The sequence below is a fragment of the Peromyscus eremicus genome, chromosome 18 (genome assembly GCF_949786415.1).
Source record: "Peromyscus eremicus chromosome 18, PerEre_H2_v1, whole genome shotgun sequence".
Taxonomy (NCBI): Eukaryota; Metazoa; Chordata; class Mammalia; order Rodentia; family Cricetidae; genus Peromyscus; species Peromyscus eremicus.
In genome coordinates, this window is record NC_081434.1 from 2,381,422 (window position 1) to 2,402,998 (window position 21,577).

A 21,577-nucleotide genomic window follows, 5' to 3' on the forward strand; every position below is an offset into this window, starting at 1 on the left:
GTCTGCACATCTGCCTTTACCAGTTTGATTCTTACTAGCATGCCCTTCTGAGGCATTAAAAGGGATAATGGCATATATAGGTATGCACAGTCAAATCAACTATAAATATTCAGACTGTTGCGTTTTAAAATTACATCAAAGTAACTCCCCAAAGAAAACCAGTTTCTTCATAAATGAAATATAGTATATAAAAAGCTGGGATGATGGGTAATTCAAATACAAAACTCAGGTAGAAAACACCCTTTTTTTTTACTTCCAGACTACATAGGTTCATACAGTTGACCCTACCATGTAACTGCTCCATATATAATCACACCATTAGCGCAAAGTACTGTGAATACTAACTGAGGTTCGAGGTCCTGCCAGCTGCAGCATTGAGGCAGAGCTGAGAAGCACCGTCGTTAAGCATGGCTTCCTTCTTCCTGTTCGTGGGTCCCACAATTATCAAAGACGGGATCTGGTCTGTAAATGACTGTGCCATCCACTGCCCGTTTGGAACGTCACCAGGGGCCACTTCTCCTCTCAGCTCCGCACCGGGCTGTTAGCCCATTTGAAGGAAAGCTGCCAGGTTCACTATTACATGGGTTTTCACCGGAAGCACTGGCATACGCGGCTTCATAGCCGGGATCACACTTTTCTTCCTTAACAGCCATCTTCTTCGCGTCCTCTTGTTCGAGCTGCAGGTCAAACATGTCCTGTACCTCCTGGACGTCTGTGTTCCACTCAATGCCTTTCAGCTGATCTCGTAAATCCTTCAGCTTAATGTAGTAAGGAATTTTGTCCTGGGCTCGAGGAAACTGAGCGCATCTGGCACTGGAAGACGCCATGACGTAGCAGAGAGTTTCTGTGTCGGGGATCTTGTGGGGCTGAAGCCCAAATTCCAAGTCCTTAACCTTTACTTCAAACACTTCTTTACTGAAAATTTCATAAATACGTTTTCCATTAGACACGGCTATGCATGGCTGGTATTTCTGCAGTTTCTGCGCTAGGATTCACCCTCCTTCCCGGAATTCCTTACTAGACAGATCCTTGCTGCCCGGCGTCGTCCTTTCTACCATGTTGGTGATTCCGATGCCCTACTTCCCGGGTGAGGTGTGGTCGTCCATGTGATTCAGCTGAACCTCACTCAGCCCTGACATGAACAGACACTTCCAGAAATGGTTTCCAGGTCCAGCCCCAGCTGGCATGGAGACAGCAGGGTAGTTGAGATTCTAGCCCTGGGGGACTAAGACAGCAGCAGGAATGGAGTGGAGCAGGCCTGAGACGTCAGACACGAGACAAACTGTGTGCACTGAGGACAGCAGAGCTGGAGACCTGGAGAGGTTCGAGGGTTTGGAGGCAGAAGATCCTGAGTGAGTCCCAGATGTCAGATCGATCTACAGGATTGAGATCTGCTCTGCTGGAACTTCATTTGGATTAAGGGTCCTTGTTTTTGTACAGGGAGCTTCTTCTCTTTTGGTGCAAGAAAATATTTAATTGTTTTGATTTTTCAGAAACCCACAGTGACTAGACTTTTATGTTTTAAAAAGACTTTGAACTTTTAAGGGGTTTTAATGTTTTGGAGAGTGTGAGACATCCAAGTCACACTGTGTTTTATACTGTGATATTATCATGAAATCTGAGAATTAACCACAAAAAGCAAAGGTTGTAGTCTAATACTGATATATTGTATGTCACAATGTCAGTGGGTCAATTGTGCTGGACATTTTCATCCACCTGACACAGGCTAAGGACATCTGGGAAGAGGAACCAAACTGTGTAATCGCCTCCATCAGATTGGCCTGCAGGTATGTCTATGGGCTTTTCCTTTAATAGTGATGGCTGTGGGAGGGTCTGTCCCACAGCGGGTGGTGCCACCCTTGGTTATGTGGTCCTGAGGTGTGTGAAAAGCAAAGCTGAGCCTGCCATGGAGAGCAAACCAGTGAGAAGAGGCTTGCATGGTCTCTGTCTCATTCTCCTTCCTCTAGACTCCAGCACTGAGTTCCTGCCTTGACTTTGTTCAGTCATGGACTGTGGCCTGGAAGTATAAGCCAAATAAAGCCTTTCCTTCCTAAGTTTCTTTTGATCTATGCTGTAGTGTGTGTGTGTGTGTGTGTGTGTGTGTGTGTGTGTGTGTGTGTGTAGGCAAAACAGCTTGACCACACAACTGCCATGACAGGCTTAGAGGCCCAGACACAACTTCTGTGACAGGCTTACTGGCAGGCAACACCCAGATGGAGGAGAAGCCATAAACTGACTCCCACCCAAGGAGGGCCTGTGTCTAAGGGGAGATACCTGACATTCCAAACATGTTCAGCACTCCTAGACAAATGTCAGCCAATCAGTGTCCTGAACCCTGTAAACACCCTCACTTCAACCTTTGCTATGATAAAAACCCCACCTGGCCTAGGCTCTGGGCTCTCTGGTTCACCACTGTGTCTGACAGAAAGTCCAAGCTCCAAGCTTGCAAATAAAGGCTCTTTGCATTTACATATGGGATTCGGTCTCCATGGTGGTCTTTTGGGGTCCCGAGATCCGAGCATAACGGTGTCACAGCCACAGAGCAGCACCTAGGACAGCCCGATCATCTTCCTGCTCCTCCTCCTTTTCCTCCTCATTTAGTGAATCTCACTTTGGAATCAAATCCTGTTCCTTCTGCTAATTCTGTTCCTTCTCCTCCTCTTCCCCTTGTCCATGGCTTTCCTGGTCCTGGTCCTGCTCCTTGTTTGCTCATCCTTGTCCTGCTTCCCAACAACTGTCAGAATTTCCCTAGGATGCTCATTAGGGCAAAGAGTAAGGGATTCTCAATGTTCTGAGTAGCCATGGGGACCTCAAACCCCTAGAATGAGTGGGCTGCATCCTACAAAGTGAACACTGGGACTTCCTTAACAAAGGGAGCCTGAAGGTACATTTTCCTCCAGTGAACACATGTCCCTTCAACTGTGAATTTCCTAGCACCATCCATTCCTGTTAAAACCCACTCCTCACACCTGCTGACCTTCTTACTCATCCTGACAGCAACACACACTCCTGTTGTTGACAAGAGCTTCTAGAACACAGCAGGACCCAGATCAGTCCCTGGATTTCCAGATAAAGTCAGTGAGAATAGGAGTCTGGGTGTGGCTCCCTCACCTGGAGTCACAGGGCTGAAGAGAAATCCTCAGAGACACCTCCCTGTTCTGTAGAGCTTCCCCCAACCCATCCATCCTTCTATTGGTGAAATTATTAAGGCCACTCCACGTAGTTAAAAAGAGATTTATTTAATGGCGTAACTTACAAGTTAAGGGATAGGTAGTTCGCAGGGTCTGGGGAAGGTGTATCGCAGTCCAGCGGTGTCCTCTGGAGCTCTGCTTGGCCCACCTTCACCGTCTAAGGTCCCGGAACCGAGTGAGAGCACCACCCATCCAGATCTCATGTCTTCAAGTGCCTCCCTTGGCCCCACCTTGTAGGCGTGATGGTTGCCGAAGTCTCAATGGGGGTCGGAACTTCCAGATCAAAGCTGGAATGGCTACTCACTACATCTCCCCCTTTTTGTCTAAATAAGAAGGTTCTAACCTAATACAAGACTATATACAAAGGAATGGTTATCAAATATTGTCCAGGAATAATGAGGGATAATGACCTAGATAAGATGGAACTACAACCAATGCAAACAATATCAAGCAAGAAACACATACTAAAATCCAGAGAAGTATAGAGCATAGGTAAATGGCATGTTACAAAGATCATTCCAAAAGGTGTCCTATCCTAAAGAACCTGAATCTAATACTTAATATGTTCTATCTACTAAGTCGTAACTATAACTGCTAGTCTTCAATCCCATCAAAGACCTGAGGAGGAATATAATGGTACCTGAGAAATGGTAGATGGATGCAAGCAACTTTCGGGAATCTTCCAAGAGTAGACCGAGACAGCTGGCCACCTGGACAGTCACCTAATGTTTCTCAGCATTGTTGGTGCATTCAAATTGGCTATAGGCCTAAAGTATCTAACAGACCATTTTCAGAAGCAGGAATTCTGAAAGACCATGTTACCCTGTCTTGGCAGAGTACAGTGGTTGCTTTCCTTGTGTCCCACTTGTCCAGAAAGGATAGCATTGCATTTGTACTGTCAGCCGTCGAGGCAAGGGCAGTTCTTTGCCCAGTAGGCCATTTTGTGCCAAGAAGACAAACTTCCAAATGGAAATGTCTTAGAAGCCCAACATTCTCTCGGGATCAAATTAGTGCAGCCAGGAGCAATTGTGTCTCACGTCAACAGAATTCTAAGTTATTTAAATGCCATATTCTCTAGGTCTAGGAAGTGTTTGAAGATTACCTGTCCATCTGACCTATGTATCTGTAAATCTGTATAACCTAACTAACGTAACTATAGAGATGACAAGCATAGGTGACTATAAATCTACAAGTCTTGTCTACCGAAATAACCTAAGGACTAAGGCTTCACCTAAACAAGGTAAACAGTCTATAAGCAAGTGTATGGTCAAGAACAACGACTTCAAAATTGTGACAATACACAAGATGTTATAACAGAGGTAGGAGTATATAGTGCGATATGTAATATGACAATAATCTTAAATATATATCAATATTTATAACAGAGGTAGGAGTATGTAGTGTGATATGCAATATGACAATAATCTTAAATATATATCAATATACCAAATATCCTAAACAGAAGTAGAACATACATAAAGTATGACAGATATAAATTTACATTTGTATCAATATACAAATATTTCAAATAAGAGTAGAAATATATGTACATTATAACAAATATAGTTCTGTATTTGTATCAATATACAAATTATCTTAAACAGGAATATAAAAATAGTTTACATTTGTATCAACATATAAGAATCCATAACAGTGCAAATTACAGTGCAAATTATTTAAGGCTGCTATTTTACTAAATTTGTTTACTAGTATACACAATAATCTTCCATAATATCTTATACCTATCCATTCCATTTCTTCTTTTCCCTTTTTTCTCTTTTTTTTTAGAATACTGAGTTTAATATTTTCTTCCACCCCCAACCCTATAACCATCATCCATAGCCCTGAGAATTATGAAACATAAGGGAGAAGGGGCATCGTTTTCTTAGAATTGCTTCCTGTTGTTTAGGGGGTGATGTTGGGTTATCTCTGTTGGGTACTGTGAGAAAGCTCAGATAGTTAAATCTCAGTTAGACTAACTGTAGGTTCCGCAGCAAGTCTTAGAGTAATGGGTAAGATTGTCTGAAATTCTGGTAAGAAGTGTAGTATGATGATGATTACCATGGCATCATTCTGGATTGGGTAGAGTTGTTGTTGGGGCCCCATCTTCCTTCTGGAGACTTCTGAGATTGCTATTAGAAAAACTTATTTGTTATCAAAATGGAAGATTTGGATTTAAAGAGGACATAGCATGTAAGAAAGGATTCTGAGAAATCAAGAGTAAGCATGGAGAGAATTAGAATCTAGAAGACAATGGTCCCTTTATATTGGTTTCCTTCTGTCCCACACCAGAGGGCTCTTCTGATATGGGACTGAAGAATCTCTCAAACTTTTCTTTTAGCAATGTGCTTGGGTTTAGAGAAGGAGTGAGCCAATTCCATCTCCAAAGCCAGCTTGGCTTATAATTGAATTGGAACCACAACTTTTCTAGATTGATAGAGAGATAGATGTTAGACAGTGAGATTTTACCGTGTGTAGATTGGTACCAATAGATTCTTTCTTTATGCTGTAAACATCCGGATATCCAAGGCCTTATGATTTTTGGAAGATGGGTATTTCCATTATCCTGGAAAGACAAAAACAGAACCCTACCCCAACCTTTGATTGTTAAATTTTTCTTACAACTTGTAGAGATGTCACATTGGTGGATGATCTTTTACTTCTCCTCATCAAGGGGTTTTTCCTGTTCGAATCGAATTTTTATTAATTTTGTTGGTATCCATAGCTTTTCTTCTCCTGCAGAAACAAAGGCAAAACCCCTTCCCCAACGTAGAACATATCCAGGTTTCCATTCTGAGGTCAGCACATCCTTGAAATAAACTGGTTGGTTTAGCTCAGGAGTTTTGTCTGTCGTCCAATGTCTCTCCGCAGCTGTTGTTCCTTTCTCATCAGCATTGAGACAATTCAAGGTTAATAAAGCACTATGCAATCTATTTCTAGGAGTCATTGTTACTTGTTGCTGTTTATTTAGCATATCCTTTAAAGTTCGATTGGATCTTTCTATGACTGCTTGGCCTGTGGGATTGTGTGGTATACCTGTAACATGCTTTATATTGTAATAAGCAAAGAATTGTCTCATTTTATTGGAGACATATGCTGGGGCATTGTCTGTCTTAATTTGTACAGGTATTCCCATGATGACCATAACTTCTAATAGGTGTGTAATCACAGAATCAGCCTTTTCAGAACTCATAGGAGTTGCCCATTGAAATCCTGAATAGGTGTCAATGGTATGATGTACATACTTTAATCTTCCAAATTCTGCAAAATGAAACACATCCATCTGCCAAATTTCATTTCTTTGTATACCTTTTGGATTGCTCCCTGCAGGTAATGGAAGTTGGTTATAGATGGAACAAGTAGGACACTTTTTCACAATATCCTTAGCCTGTTGCCAAGTGATGGAGAAATCCTTCTTCAAACCTTTGCTATTTACATGGTATTTCTTATGAAATTCTGAAGCTTCTAGCACATTACCTATTAGTAACTGATCAGTCTCATTATTACCTTGTACTAGAGGTCCTGGCAGACCTGTATGGGATCTGATATGTGTTATATATATAGGATGTTCCCTTTTTCTGATGATGTCTTGCAATTTTATGAATAATGAAGTTAATTCTGTATTATCAGGAATAAATTCAGCAGTTTCAATATGTAAAACAACTCTCTCTGCATATTGAGAGTCAGTGACTATATTGAGGGGTTCTGTGAAGTCCATCAGTACCATAAGAATGGCATACAGTTCTGCCTTTTGTACAGAGCTGTATGGACTTTGTACCACTTTACTTAAGTCTCCTGATTTATATCCTGCTTTCCCTAATTTATTTGCATCAGTATAGAATGTGAGGACTCCAGAAATTGGCTTTTGTCGTACAATGTGAGGGAGGACCCATTCGGTCTTCTTTATGAATTCTATTCTCTTGCTTTTGGGATAGTGGTTGTTAATCTCTCCCAAAAAGTTACTGCAGGCTCTCTGCCAGTATTCATTATCTTTCCATAGTGATGAAATTTCTTCATTAGTTAAAGGTACTACAATTTCTGCTGGGTCCATTCCTGTCAACTGGCGAAGTCTTAGTTTACCTTTTTGAATCAAATCAGAGATCTTTTCTATATAAGTCTTTAATTTCTTATTTGGTTTACGTGGTAGGAATATCCATTCCAATATAATATCTTCCCTTTGCATCAAAATACCTGTTGTGGCATGTCTGGAGGGGAATATGACAAGAATGCATTTAAGTTCTGGATCCACACGATCCACATGTGCTTCTCGAATTGTCTTTTCTACTAGAGCCAATTTCTTCTCAGCTTCGGCTGATAATTCTCTTGGACTATTTAATTCTTTGTCCCCTTCTAGAGTATTAGCCAAATTTTGTAGTCCATCTTTGGGTATTCCCATGATACCCAGTAAGTTGGAAATGCTTCCTAATAACTTTTGAAAATCATTAAGAGTCTTCAATCGATCTCTCCTTAGTTGTAACCTTTTGGGGTCTAATTTTTTGTAGCTCTATCTTATATCCTAAGTAATTAATAGAATCTTCTCTTTGTATTTTTTCAGGAGCAATTTGCAGTCCCCAGCGAGGCAAAACTTTTTTCACTTCTTCAAACATGCTTTCTAATGTATCTAATTTTGGATCAGCTAATAGGATATCATCCATATAGTGATAAATTATAGATTGTGGAAACTTTACACGAATTATCTCCAATGGTTTCTGCACAAAGTATTGGCACAAAGTAGGGCTGTTTAACATTCCCTGTGGGAGGACCTTCCATTGATATCTCTTGACTGGCTGAGAATTGTTATAATTAGGTACTGTGAAGGCAAATTTTTCTCTATCATTTTCTTGTAAGGGTATGGTAAAGAAACAGTCTTTTAAGTCAATAACTATTATAGGCCATTCTTTAGGTAGCAGAGAGGGCAAGGGCATCCCAGTCTGTAGGGAGCCCATTGGCTGAATTACTTTATTAATAGCTCTCAGATCTGTCAGCATTCTCCAATTACCAAACTTTTTTTTAATAACAAATACAGGAGAATTCCAAGGGCTGGTAGATTCTTCAATGTGTTGAGCATTTAACTGCTCTTGAACCAGCTGTTCTAAAGCTTGTAGCTTCTCTTTTGTCAAAGGCCATTGTCCAACCCAGACAGGTTTATTAGTTAGCTATTTTAAAGGTAAGGCAGTTGGTACTTCTGAGAGTTCAACAGCAGTCGTGCTCTGTTTGTGAACAGCCTGAATGGTTGGTGACTGATTTTTATAGCATGTCATGATATTGTTCCTAGAAACATGCATTGGTCTGTATTCTTTTCTGAAAGTGTAGGAATTTTAATCTGGGTATTCCACTGTTGTAACAGATCTTGGCCCCAAAGATTTACTGCTACATTTGCTACATATGGCTTCAGCCTTCCTCTCTGTCCTTCTGGTCCTATGCATTCAACCCATCTCGAACTCTGTTTTATCTGAGATAGAGTGCCAATCCCTAAAAGTTGGACATCTACCTCTTGAAGAGGCCAATTCGGATACCATGATTTTGGTGTAATTATAGTCACATCTGCACCTGTGTCTACCAGGCCCTCCAGAACCTGGCCATTAATTCGAATTTTAAGCTTTGGTCTTTGTTCATTTACGGAAGTCTGCCAAAATATTTGTTTTATAGTGTTCTTTGTAAACTGTGATCCACCTATCAGAGCTGTTTTATCATCCATTGCAGTATCGGTTTTTACATTAGGCATTGGTTTATTCAGTTGTCCTGGAGAGGAATTTCTTCCACAGTGGCTGGGAATGTTCATACTACATTTGATTTGGGGGCCTGCAAGAGGCCCCCTGAGGCGTTTCCCACCAGTAAAGGGTTGCCTTGTATATCTATTTTTGATCTGCACTCACTGGTCCAATGTCGGCCTTTGCCACACCTTCTACATAATCTGGGAGGTGGTTGGGGTCTCCTGTTTAGGCTATTCCTAAAAGGAGTATTACTTCTAGGAGTACCCCATGTACAGTTTTTACTTATATGACCTGGTGTACCACATTTAAAACATTTGGTAACACGGGGCCTTCTTTCACCTCTGGGATTTGTCTCTCCTATCCAAGCCTCATTACTGTAGTTACGAGACTCAACACCATTAGTATACTGAATCCATTCTTCCAAAGGAGCTGATCTGATCTTTAACGGTGTAAGTATTCTTCTGCATTCTGCATTAGCATTGTCGAACGCCAAGGACTCAGTTAATACTTTTCTTAATTCTTTATCTGATACAGCTTTTGTTATAGCTGTGTTCAGCCTTTGTAAAAAATCGGTGAAGGGTTCGTGAGGTCCCTGAAATATCTTTGTGTATACCTCAGTTGGTTTTCCAGGTTCTGGAATTTTTTCCCAAGCATTTAGAGCTGCTGTACGGCATAGGGATATTGTATGCTCATCATAAGTGGCTTGTACATTCCTGTCAGCGAAACATCCCTCACCAAGTATTTGATCTTGGGAGATCACAAAACCTCTGAGTTTACCTTGTTGTTCTAAATTTTTTGCCTCTTCTCTCAATCAGCTTTTCCACTGTAGCTATTGGCTATATTCTAGAACAGCTGAAATTGACTGATGCCAGTCATCTGGGATGATTCTATGTGAGGTAGACCACGAGTTTAACATCTGTCTTACGTATGCGGAGTGTATCCCATAGGTAGCTACTGCTTCCTTTATATTTTTAAAGTCCCTTGTTGAAATTGGTTGTAATGTATATATATTATATGGCTCGGGGTGTGTGTCATCCGCTGGCTTCTCATGGATGATAACAGGATAAGCCATTGTGTGAGAGCCATTTGGAGATGTTACAACCTCTATGGTCTTGCACTTCTGCTTATTAGGTCCCTTGTCATGTTTACTGAGAGTTTCTTCTAAGGCTTGCACACGAGCACCTAGGGTCTGTTCTAGGGAGTGAACCTCCTCTCTGGCAAGGGACTCCAGATTTCTCGTGGAATCATAGAAGTTTTTATGTTCCTCAGAAACACATGATTCCATGGACCTTATCTTATCAATTAATGATAATCTTTCTTCCTTATATAGTGTCTGGAGAGTTAGTGTTCTGTCCATTAAATATTCTCATTTATTACCAATAAGATCAATTTTTGGTACAAGCCTGTTTTGTAAATCCTGATCAGCAGATTCCAGTGAAAGAATATTTTTCTGTACGCTTTCATTGCTATCTCTTAAAGCAGATTCCAGAGAGAGAATCTTTTTCTGTATGCTTCCATTGCTATCTCTTAAAGCAGATTCCAGAGAGAGAATCTTTTTCTGTAAGCTTTCATTGCTATCTCTCAAAGCAGATTCCAGAGAAAGAATCTTTTTTCTGTAAGCCTTCATTGCTCTCTTTTAAAGCAGATTCCAGAGAAAGAATCTTTTTCTGTAAGCCTTCATTGCTATTTTTGAAAGCCTGTAAATCCTGGTTAGCAGATTCCAGAGAGAGAGAATCTTTTTCTGTAAGCCTTCATTGCTATCTTTGAAAGCCTGTAAATCCTGGTTAGCAGATTCCAGAGTGAGAATCTATTTCTGTAAGCCTTCATTGCTATCTCTTAAAGCCTGTATCAGTCCCAATAATGACTCATCTTTGTTCTTGTTATTAAACCAGTGTTTGAACACTGTGTGAATTATTATGATGAATGCCAAAATGGTACAGGCCAGATATGCCTTAGGAAGGTCGTATATTTCCAGGAAGATGTCATTCATCATACAGGCAAAAAGGTTTTCGAATTCTTGTGAGGTAATGTTGTCAGCCATATTACAAGAATTACTCAAAATTTGTTAGTCAATTTTAAGGTGTAAAATTATCAAGTACTTTTACTTGAAACAATGTGCTTACCTTTCGTGGTTTTTGAGGGTGTAGTAGCACTTTTCAGCCAGCAGGTGGCGTTGGTACAGCTCCAAAGCAGGGCCTGCTGGTGATCTTGGCTGACTGCAGCTCGCTGGAGTCAAGATGGCAGAGCCGAGCCGCAGCTGGCGTGCGTGCACTCAGGAAGCCGGGGAGTGCCTCTTTCGCTGGTCTCTGGGCTAAGCTAGGGAACTGAGACCTGACTAGCTGCTCCCTTTTTCAGGAATGGAACCGTGTAGGCGCTCCCTGGTTATACAGAACTTTGCAGGCAGGTTTAGGTACCCCACTAGCCGGGGAGGAGGCTGAGGGTGGGAGCCACCCAGGCCTTTGGAATTTGCCCCACGTGAGCGCCAGATATTGGTGAAATTATTAAGGCCACTCCACGTAGTTAAAAGGAGATTTATTTAATGGCGTAACTTACAAATTAAGGGATAGGTAGGTCGTGGGGTCTGGGGAAGGTGTATCGCAGTCCAGCGGTGTTCGCTGGAGCTCTGCTTGGCCCACCTTCACCGTCTAAGGTCCCAGAACTGAGTGAGAGCACCGCCCATCCAGATCTCAGGTCTCCAGGTGTCTCCCTTGGCCCCACCTTGTAGGCGTGATGGTTGCCCAAGTCTCAATGGGGGTTGGAACTTCCAGAAGCTGGAATGGCTACCCACTACATCCTTCCGCTGAGATTCCTGCACAGACCAAATGACAGTGACCAGTGGTCCTCTTCAGTGTCCTGGGTAGGGGGCTCCTTGTCCCATTCCAGGGCTGAACTTGTGAGTGTCTCAGCACTCCAGCTGTCTGATCTCTGGGCTGCAGAGCTGAGGCAGATTCTGAGCTGAACCATCTACTGGGATCAAGATTCCAGAGGAGTGTAGCTCAGCCAGGTGAGAAGCACTTCTCCAGTGAAGGCCGGGCACCCCACCCACCCCACTCTTTCTTCTGCATGCAGGAAGTGAAGGGATGGAGTCTAGAATCAGTGATGCAAAGGGTTTGGAGAAGGTCTACTGTGGAAGCCTTTTTCCTGTTCTGTCCACATGCAGCCCTTGTTCAGTCTTAACTGGGGACCCAGAAATGAAGGAATATCGTGTTCTAATGGCTGAGGATCTAGGGTTGGAGACATGATTTGGGGGTTTAAAAAGTGTAGTCCTCCTGCAGGGAATGAATAAGACATGAATTGGGGGTATATATAGTATGTTCCTCAGCAAAGGGAATAAAGGAGACAGCCTCTGGTGAGATCTGAAGGGTCCCTCACAGGTCCCCCTGAGGAGACTCCAGTCTTCACCCACCAAAGAAATCTGGAAGGAGGATAAAGTGGGCATCTCCCAGGGTGCGGTACTTGGACTTGGATCACATTATGAGTATTTCCTTCTAATTACACTTTGTTCAAGCACATGATGTTCCTCTGTATAGAATAGATCTGTCCTTGGTGCTGGCCCTTCCCCTAGTGGAGCCCAGAGTGAGGGTAGAAACTTGTGCTCTCCTGCTTGTCTGGTGCTCTGGAGAGAGTTTCTGAGATGGGTCCAACCATCCTGATCAAGTTCCTCACAGTCTACAAAGTGGAGAAATGCTACTGATTATAGTGATACTTTATTTGTACTAAAATGTGATTTTATTTGAATGTTAATAAATAAAGTTTCCCGGTGGTCAGTGCTATTAGCAAGCCATAGCGCAAGCTGGGCGGTGGTGGTCCATGCCTTTAATCCCAGCACTTGGTAGGCAGAGCTAGGTAGATCTCTGTGTGTTCAAGGATACAGCCATCATTGGAGACACATGCCTTTAATCTCAATACCAACCATAGAAGACCTGGAGGTCTGTACAGACAGGCAGTGACTAGGAGGTCATGTGGTTGGGTTTACAACCAATGAGAAGGCAGAACAGAAACTCTATAAAAAAAGACAGACACAGGAAGTAGGTCTCTTTCGGAGAGGTACAGTGACAGTGAAGGGTAAGGTTTTCAGCTCTTAGCTATTGCTCTGACATCTCGGCTTTCATCTGTTTTTGCTCTGTGTTTCTTATTTAATAAGACGGTTGGTTACATCTACAACTGATTTTTCTAAAATGTATTCTGTGTATGTGTGTGTGTGTGTGTGTGTGTGTGTGAGAGAGAGAGAGAGAGAGAGAGAGAGAGAGAGAGAGAGAGGAAGAGACAGAGACAGAGAGAAAGACAGAGAGAGACAGAGAGAGAAAGAGAGAGAGAGTGAGTGAGTGTGTGTGTGTGTGTGTGTGTGTGTGTGTGTGTGTACAGAAAGTGTGAATGCATGAAGCTTTAGATTCAGGCCTGCTTTCCACTTACAGAGATTCTCCTGTTCACTTTGCAGAATGCTAACATTGCGGGAGTGACCCACCATGAACTGTCTTGTTCGCTTTACAAGGAGAACATGGGCTGACCTGAATGAACTATACAGGAGCATTTGGAGACTCTTAGCTCCTTTACATCTTGGATATCCTGTTCCTTCACTGTTCTGATGCTGTGAGTTTTATGATGAAGTGCTTGAACCTTTACATGCTATTTTATTATCATGTGTAATAATAGTGTTTGTATGTGTCGATCAAATATAAAATAACAGCATGGCTTGGTGGCACACTGTCATAATCCCAGCACTGGAGAGGCTGAAACAATACAGAGGAGAGGAAGCCCTAAGTGGGTCCTGATTGAGTGTGTACTGTTGACCTGGGCACCGCCATGACAGGGACGAAGACCTCAGACCCAAGGCAAATTGGCAAAGCCTTTCCTATATGGGTCAGGTTCAGAATTGGCAAAGCTGTCTTCCTCTGCTCCACATTCAGATGTTTATGGATCAGTCTGGAGAAAACTATCAGCTGCAGCTTCCTGGGTGTTTACAGTCTGAAACTGGTGTCTTCAGTCCTCCTGCAGAGACCAGCCAGCCCGGTCTCCTTGCTGTTCATAATAAACATGCTGAGGAGGCAGGTTGCGGAGGAAGTAGCTGAGGCTCCATCAGAGCACAAGTAAGACACTGGATGCCTGTTTTCTGTACATGTGTCTGTGTGTCTGTCCTTTCTTCATTCTCTCACTGACCCTCAAAGCCCCTTTGGGTTTCAGACCTAAGCCAGATGTACTGTAGCAAAGGGAGAGATTCAGAAGGTCATGATGTACCTGTGTGACATGGTGAGTTCCAGATTCAAATGACCTAAAGATTAACTACAAATATAAACGGTTTAGACATAGGGACAGCTGGTAGACCACTTGCTTCTCATCTAGAGGACCCAAATTTTGTTCCCAATTCACAGTTAGGCATCTGCTGACAGCCTGTAACTCCGGTTGCAGGGGACACAATAATCTGGACTCTGTGGGTACTTGTTGGAATTTAGCAGAGTCACTGTATCTGGGGTAGACATTAGAATGAACATCTGTTTTCTAGAAGTATTTTAACCTTGAAGAACCCTTGTGGAAAAAAGTGATTTACCCCTCCCCATGATTTGTAGAATTGTTTTGCTGAAGGGGAATCGCAGCCATCCCCTGGCTTTGATCACAAGACTCCTCAGGCACACCTGAGGCTCTTGTTTTATTGTGTATTGCAACTATATATATATAAAGGACTAGAGTCATGGGGGCATGTGATGCTCTCCTTTACTAAGATGTAAATTAGATTAGAGACCTTGGTATAAGGTAATACTTTGTGTAACAATCAATAAATACCATACTCCTTTGTATAGCTCTTTGGAGTTCAGAGAAGCTGGACATTCTTGCTGCCCCATAGGCCTTAAAATTTCATCTTGGAGTGCTTTCTTTCTTCAACCAACCCATGCTACATGGTACATCCTGACAAGTACTCCTACACTCATGGAAAACAGACACACATGCATACAGATAAATAAACTAAATCTTTAAAAATAAGGTAGGTAAAATGGATGACTCTGACACACGGAAGATCAGTTTCTATTTTCATCCCAAATGGGGACCTTTGTTTAAACATAGTAGTTTTTCCTGTGGCTCTATATCCTCCAAATTTATAATGACAAAGAAAAGTCAGGCCGCTATGGATGTTCCTCCAAATGACAAGATTGTACTGATCCCAGGAATCTTCTCCTCCTAAGGATCTGCTCCCTCACACTGCACTCACATACCCCAACTACAGAAACAGATGTAGGCTTCACAGAGCTTTGTCAGGCTTTATGGATGTCCAGTAGACCATGGCATCCACAAGGAAGGTAGGCAGGTAGCTCATGGGGAGGTAGAAGAGCTTGGCATCCCAACCAGCTGAGTACCGAGTGCGAGGGTGACAGGAAGTCAGAGCGTGCTCCATGCAGTCCGTCACCAAGGAGAGGTCCTCATTACACTTTTGGTCCAATGACTTTAGCATTGACAGATCTGTGCAGAATGAGAAGTGATTCAGCTGGTGTTGACCTCCACCACCCCTGCTCTAGACCAAGTTAGAGGAAAGTTCTCTAGACCCCAGGATCCCACATCAAAAGCCATGCCCAAGCCTAGCCTGTCCCAGGTGCTCAGGGGGACCACGACCCAGCTTCAAGGAAGAACCATGCACACTCGCCCTCTTTGTCTCAGCTCCTGGGAAGTGCTGTCTAATTCCTCCTCCTCCCATCCCTGACCTCACTCACAGCTTCATGATGATGAGAGGTTCAGATAAAAAGGAGAGCCATGTTCTGAGTGTCAAGACTCTTTTTCTGACAATATACACACCCACAACAAGAAAATGGGTCTGATTTCTTTGAAGAGTGAGAGCAATGGGTTAGTACTGGCAAAATGAACAGGAGACTAAGGATTCAGGACCAGACTCTGTTGGGTCTTCACAGCTCACTTACTTGATGCCAGGAAGTTCTCGCCATAGATCTCTTTGACCTCTGAGCTGGCCTGGTCCCACATCATCTTCATATTTGATGATAACCTGTCAATACTGCTCAAGGCAGTCTTGAAGGAACCAGGCTCTATAATAGCCACCTTCACCCCAAAATAGGAGAGCTCCCTCCTGCAAAACAGACAGACATCAAGAACTTCAGATGATTATCTGTAAAAGAATTCACAATAAGAGTACACTGACATGCCAACATGAGCCTGTGGTGAGGAGAGGTCACAGTTGTGGATCTGGGATGTGCAGCAGATGGGGATGAAACTGTGGTGAGGGCATTGCCTCTGTGCTTTGGAATGTCACACTAAGAGTTTGGTGTGTGTAGCTCACTGGCCTAAAACTAGGCCTTCTGTTCTATGACACCTTTAAGACCTCTCTCCATGTGCTGCAGATGCAAAGGGTCACCATCTTGCCCAAGTTACCTCCACCTCACTCCTAAGTCTCAGTCCACCCCACTGTCCCAGGAAGCACTCAGGACATCTCTCACTTTGTTCCTGCAGGTGTCTTCAGAGAGGAAGCCCCTGCCTGCCACTTGCTCACATTCGCAGCCTCCCTGTTCCCTCCAGCAGTGATGTACCTGCCACAAATGACTCCCCTGATTCAATTCCTTGGATGGGCTGTTTGCTGACAGCATGAAAAACATACCATTGAGCACTCTTAGGCTATCCACAAGTCTACATCAGCCCACCTGCTGACCATTCTCCTTCCACAATTGGTCTATACTTTTCCCAAGGATAGTCCACCTACACATACAGGTTCCAGGTTATCATGTTTAACCTTTACTCTGCTGCAGTCCAATCCTGCTACAGGACCCTCACAAACAGATGACAACCATGGTCGGCACAGCTGACTGAGCCATGGCCACTCCCAGGGAAGGGCACAGTTCCTCTCTGTCTCCTCTCTCACACTCTCGGTTGTCATGGTCTTTAGGTCAGGTTCAAACATTTCTGTTTGCTGGAACGTGTTGGTTGTGGACTCTACAGGGGCCTGATACCTATCTCTCAATTTGAATGAGATGTTCAGCTCCACTCAAAAACATGTTTAGCATCATAGAGCTCAGGGGTCTGAATTCTTGACTCAAAATACTCAAAGGCTCAATCTTACCTCAATAACGTCCCCTAGAGCCCTCTGTCCTTCATGGCAGGACAAGATGAACTACACTCAGGTCTTGTCCTGCCCTCTGCTAGAGACATGGAAAAGTGCTTCCCAGTGGATGATTCAATGAGGAGCAGGTGAGACAGCCCCCAACCAGAGAGAGTCCTCTCCATGATGGGATTCTAAAGACTGTGATTAAATAAATCCCCTTCCAAATCTTCCCTCTGGAACCCACGTCCCTGTGCAGTACCTGAGGGAGTCAGAGAAGGCCTCTACACCATGCTTGGAGATGGTGTAAGCAGCATTACTAGGGAAAGACACTCGACCCATGAAGCTGGAGACGTTGACCACACGGCCTCTTGCCTTCCTCACTAAGGGCAGCATGTTCAGAGTCACATCGATCATTCCCAACAGGTTCACATCCAGTACCTTTGCAAAGTCCTCTTTGGTCAGCCACTCACTGGGACCTAAGTGGATGCAGATGCCAGCGTTGTTGACCAGGCCCCAGAGTCCTGGGGACAGTGGGAAGAAGAGAGAGTCACACAGTACAGGTATAGTTATGGGTGAAATGCATATTCAACAAGGTAAGACCACTTAGACATGTGTGTACTGGAGTAGGATGCAGTGAGGAACAGCATGGCATCACCAGGGCTGGGGACCCATCCCAGAGGTCTAGGCTCACGGCATGGGCACCTCCCTCCTTTAGGTCTTCATGGCCCAGACCCCTGCCTGGGTAGAAACAAGCAGTCACTGTCACTTGCTAGTTATAAAAATGGGTGTTGAAGACATATTTATCTGGAGACCATGAAACTATGATTGTGTTTAACAGATTATTTCCATCCTTGAAGATTTTTATTCTTTCACTTGTGGAGGTTGGGATATAAATGATATGAGCCCTTAGGCTCACAGATTTGAAAGCTTGGTTATTGGGGAACAGCACTTCTTGAGATGGATTAGGGGGTGTGGCCTTGTTGGAGTGTGTGTGTTCTTTGTGCAGGCAGTGTGTCACTGGATGGGCGCTGAGGTTTCAAAAGCTCCAGACAGACCAGAGTCTCACTCTTCCTGCTGTCTGGAAGGATACATGTAGAACTGATCTGGATGTTGAACTCCCAGCTCCTTCTGCACCATGTCTGCCTGTGTGTCCCCAGGCTTCACACCATGCTGATAATGGACTAAATCTCTAAACTGTAAGCCAGTCCCAAAGAAATTCTTTCCTTTATAAGAATTTCCATGGTCATGGTGTCCCTCCACAGAAATAGAATACTGACTGAGACACACTGCTGCCTTTGTCTTTCAAATGACAAAGGAAGACAGTTATGAGGAAGGATTAGTGAGAGAGGTAAGGGGGGGAAAATACAAAAGAAACGAAAGAAAGCAGAAAATTGATGTCCTGGTGAAATTAGTTTGAGCAACAAACAAATGTGGATCTTGTTTAGGTAGAGTTTGGAAAACAGTGCTGTGTTTATGATTCTGATGAAGCCGGTCTTGCAAGGTCTAGCATCAATATTGAGCATCTCTCCTCAGATGCTTGCAAAACCCAGGGACAAGAAAGAGAGGAGACAAAGCTTGCAGATCACCAACGGCACTGAGGCTCCACCCCCAACCCCAGAAAAGGCTGCCCTTTCTTGACCCTCACCCAAAAGCTGCCCTTCCTCATCCATTTTGGTCTTTAAGTCCTGGATCCTCAAGTACCCACTCGGGAAGACTTACAAATAAACACTACATCTACATTGTCAATTTCTGTGCAGAGTAGAGGCTCAAATGCCCTGGGAGTAACTAGCACTTTCTGATTAGACAGAAGGCCGCTCTACGAGATGGAGCCGCACCTGACTCTACATAGGAGTCAGAAGCATCGGACTAGATAGGTCATGGGCCTTGGGAAAACCTAAGAATATTATTCTGCTCAAGAAATGTACTGTAAAATGACTCTTAATACATATCACTACACTCATGGACCAGTGCCTTGCACAAAACTTGTCAGAAAACATCTCATCAGAATAGATGAGAGTGAACACAGAGTCACACGAATGGACAACGTGCAGAGTGTAGAGACTTTGGAACACTCAGTCCTAAAAGGGGAATTTTCATCAAAGCCTTCCCCTCAAGGCTCAGGGATCTTTGAAGATGAGTAAGTGGGAAGATTTTAGAGCCAGAGGTGGTGGAAGACTTCAATTAACTGTCTTCTGGACACAACAGGATGAGGCACACATGAACTGACAGGGGTTATGGCGGCACACATAAGACCTGCTCGGGTTCCAGACCTTGCTCAGCACTGAGAAGGAGAAATGGACACACAGTCTAACCTCTAACCAAGAAGCAATTTGTAAGTGATACCTGCTGGCAAAGGGAGTAACAGTAGTTACTGTAGTGACATTGGAGCCTCATACACAGGATTAAGCCAGCTAACACAAACCAAACTCCAAGTATTAATTTTTGAAGGGGTGGGGTGCTTCTTAATATTTTGGTCTGCTTTTTTTTTTTTTGTCTTTTTGGTTTTCTGTTTATTTGTGTTGATTTTCATTTTGGGTTTTTATTTTGTTCTTGTTTTATTTTTGTGAGCAAGACAAAAAGAATATGAAATGCGTGAGTAAAGACATGGGGAGAATCTGGGAGTAGTTTGAGCAAGAGAAAACCTGATCAAAATATATTGCATGAGAAAAATTAGTAAAAATATGAAAAAGTGGTATTTTATTCCTAAGATCCCACAGTTGCGATGCTTGCAGACTTGGGAATTGAGCAGAACTTTCCCAACAGAGCTTTTGACAATAAATATAAGAAACAGGCTGAGCGTGGTCGCACATGACTGCAATCCTGGTACAAAGAGGCTGAGGAGGAGGAACATGGTTCACGGCCTGCCCCATACCAAGACTCTGCCTCAAGACCCAAGACAAATAAACACAACAGCACCAAACAACTCCAATATCCAATCCCAAGGCATGGTAAAAAGGGTGGGGCTTGGTTAAGGGTCAATTTCTTTTAACTCGTTGAATATTATTATTTGAACAAATGTTTTTCAAGTTGTAAAATTGCTTCCTTTTTTTTAAAGTGAAAAGAACACATGTATATTATTCGGTTCAGATCACACTGTTACTAGTATTTATCCACTGGAAAGTGAATTGTATGTTAATTGTGGATTGACATGCTCTAGTAATTAGAACAATAACCACATTTTCAATTTTTTTAAAAAATTTAATATTTTCATACTAACACAAACAGTGGGGAGAGAGAGAAAGGGAGAGAGAAGAAAGAACAGAGGCGGTGTGTGTGAGTGTGAGAGAGAGAATCCCCTTCCTACATTTGAATTAACTAAGGAATTCCTCCAGTGTGGGGTGTTGCACTTAATTATGGCAATGACCTTGGCTCCCCATAAAGGATCCCAGGTGGAAGGTGAGACCAGAGTCCAGTACTGAAATTGGAGATGCATCTGACCCATGACCAGCCAGCTTCACACAGAGCCAGGGCCCCAACCTCCTCACTGTCTCTAACCTGGCACTCAGCAGCCAACAGTGCAGCCTTTCTGCATACAATGACAGAAGAGGACAGACAGAAGTGTGGACATGAAATGACACAGGACACCAGCTGATCAAGGGTAGAGAGCTTGAAGGACCAAATGTAGGAGGAAGAGGAAGTCCTGACATGCTGGAGAGGGGAAGAGTCTGTAGTCACTACAGTTCCACCCCCACCCTCTTGAGGAATCTTTTCAGGGCTACACAGGCATTCCCTTCACACAGAGACACAAACCAACAGACACACAGGAATCTCAGTGGTACCTCTGTTCCCAACACGCTCCTTCACCCACTGAGTGGCTGCCACAATACTCTCTGTCTTGGTGACATCGAGGATCACTGTCTCCAGCCTATCTGATGTCTTGCTCCTCAGCTCCTCAGCTCCGTTTTCCGTCAGACATGCAGCCAGCACCCTCATGCCTCTCCTGTCCAGCTGTCTGGCCAGCAGGTTCCCAAAGCCCGAGTCACAGCCCGTGATGAAGACATGCTTGTCTTGGAGATGGCTCACCACCTTCCTCTCTCTGAACAGGCGCAGGAGGTTCCACAGGCCCAGCAGAGCCACCAGGTAGAGCCACATGGCTTGGAAAAGGACAGGCTCATACACTCTGTGCTAAAGTGAGCCTGGCCTCTATTCACAGAGGACAAGTAGACCCTGAAGACTCAGGAGACACAGAGGAACAGAGGCTTCTAGCAGGGAGTCCACACTTTGTTTCCTGTCCGCTCCCTGCCTTGATATTTATTCATGCCTCACTTCTCTAATCTCTCACTTATTTTTCTCAGCTGGTATATAATGGACTTTGGCATTCCCTTACTTGCTGCCAAAGATTTTTGGCTTAATTTCCAAAAAAAAAAAAAAAAAAAACCTTACTCAGAAGCTCTAGAGTACTGTGTGGAGCTTTTCATCTGGTTCCTGGCTCTAGAGATGTGCCCAACTGACTCTCTGGTTCTAGCTTAAAATAAAACAGGCACCTTCCATCAGAATAAAGCCAAGTTTCCCTTACCTGTTTCTTCCACCACTTTATGGCCAAACATGTAAGGACTCATCTGGTCCTGTTGCTCTCAAGTGTTTTGGAATATTATTTTAAGGTGTGTTACTTTTGTTCATGTTGTATTTGTGAAGCTGTG

General features: G+C 43.5%; 1 protein-coding gene and 1 pseudogene across 1 annotated transcript; both read right to left on the reverse strand.

Annotated features, from left to right (window-relative positions):
- Window positions 1–401: 401 nt before the first annotated feature.
- Window positions 402–1,187, reverse strand: LOC131895334 (G/T mismatch-specific thymine DNA glycosylase-like; annotated as a pseudogene).
- A 13,950-nt stretch (window positions 1,188–15,137) lies between these two features.
- Window positions 15,138–21,042, reverse strand: LOC131895062 (retinol dehydrogenase 16-like). Its single transcript, XM_059245469.1, has 4 exons — window positions 20,717–21,042; window positions 17,197–17,458; window positions 15,808–15,971; window positions 15,138–15,355 (listed from the first exon to the last, which is right to left on the reverse strand). Exons 1-4 carry the CDS (start codon window positions 21,027–21,029, stop codon window positions 15,138–15,140), a joined length of 957 nt encoding a protein of 318 aa, XP_059101452.1. The 5' UTR covers window positions 21,030–21,042.
- Window positions 21,043–21,577: the final 535 nt, after the last annotated feature.

What these genes read in the sequence shown, in the direction of transcription:
- LOC131895062 (XM_059245469.1), bottom strand. Translation starts at nt 21,029, where the DNA reads ATGTGGCTCTACCTGGTGGCTCTGCTGGGCCTGTGGAACCTCCTGCGC. An exon ending in GCCTTCTCTGACTCCCTCAG is followed by an intron (nt 15,972 to 17,196) that starts GTACTGCACAGG and finishes TCTGTTTTGCAG; the next exon opens with GAGGGAGCTCTCCTATTTTG. An exon ending in CGAGAACTTCCTGGCATCAA is followed by an intron (nt 15,356 to 15,807) that starts GTAAGTGAGCTG and finishes CATTCTGCACAG; the next exon opens with ATCTGTCAATGCTAAAGTCA.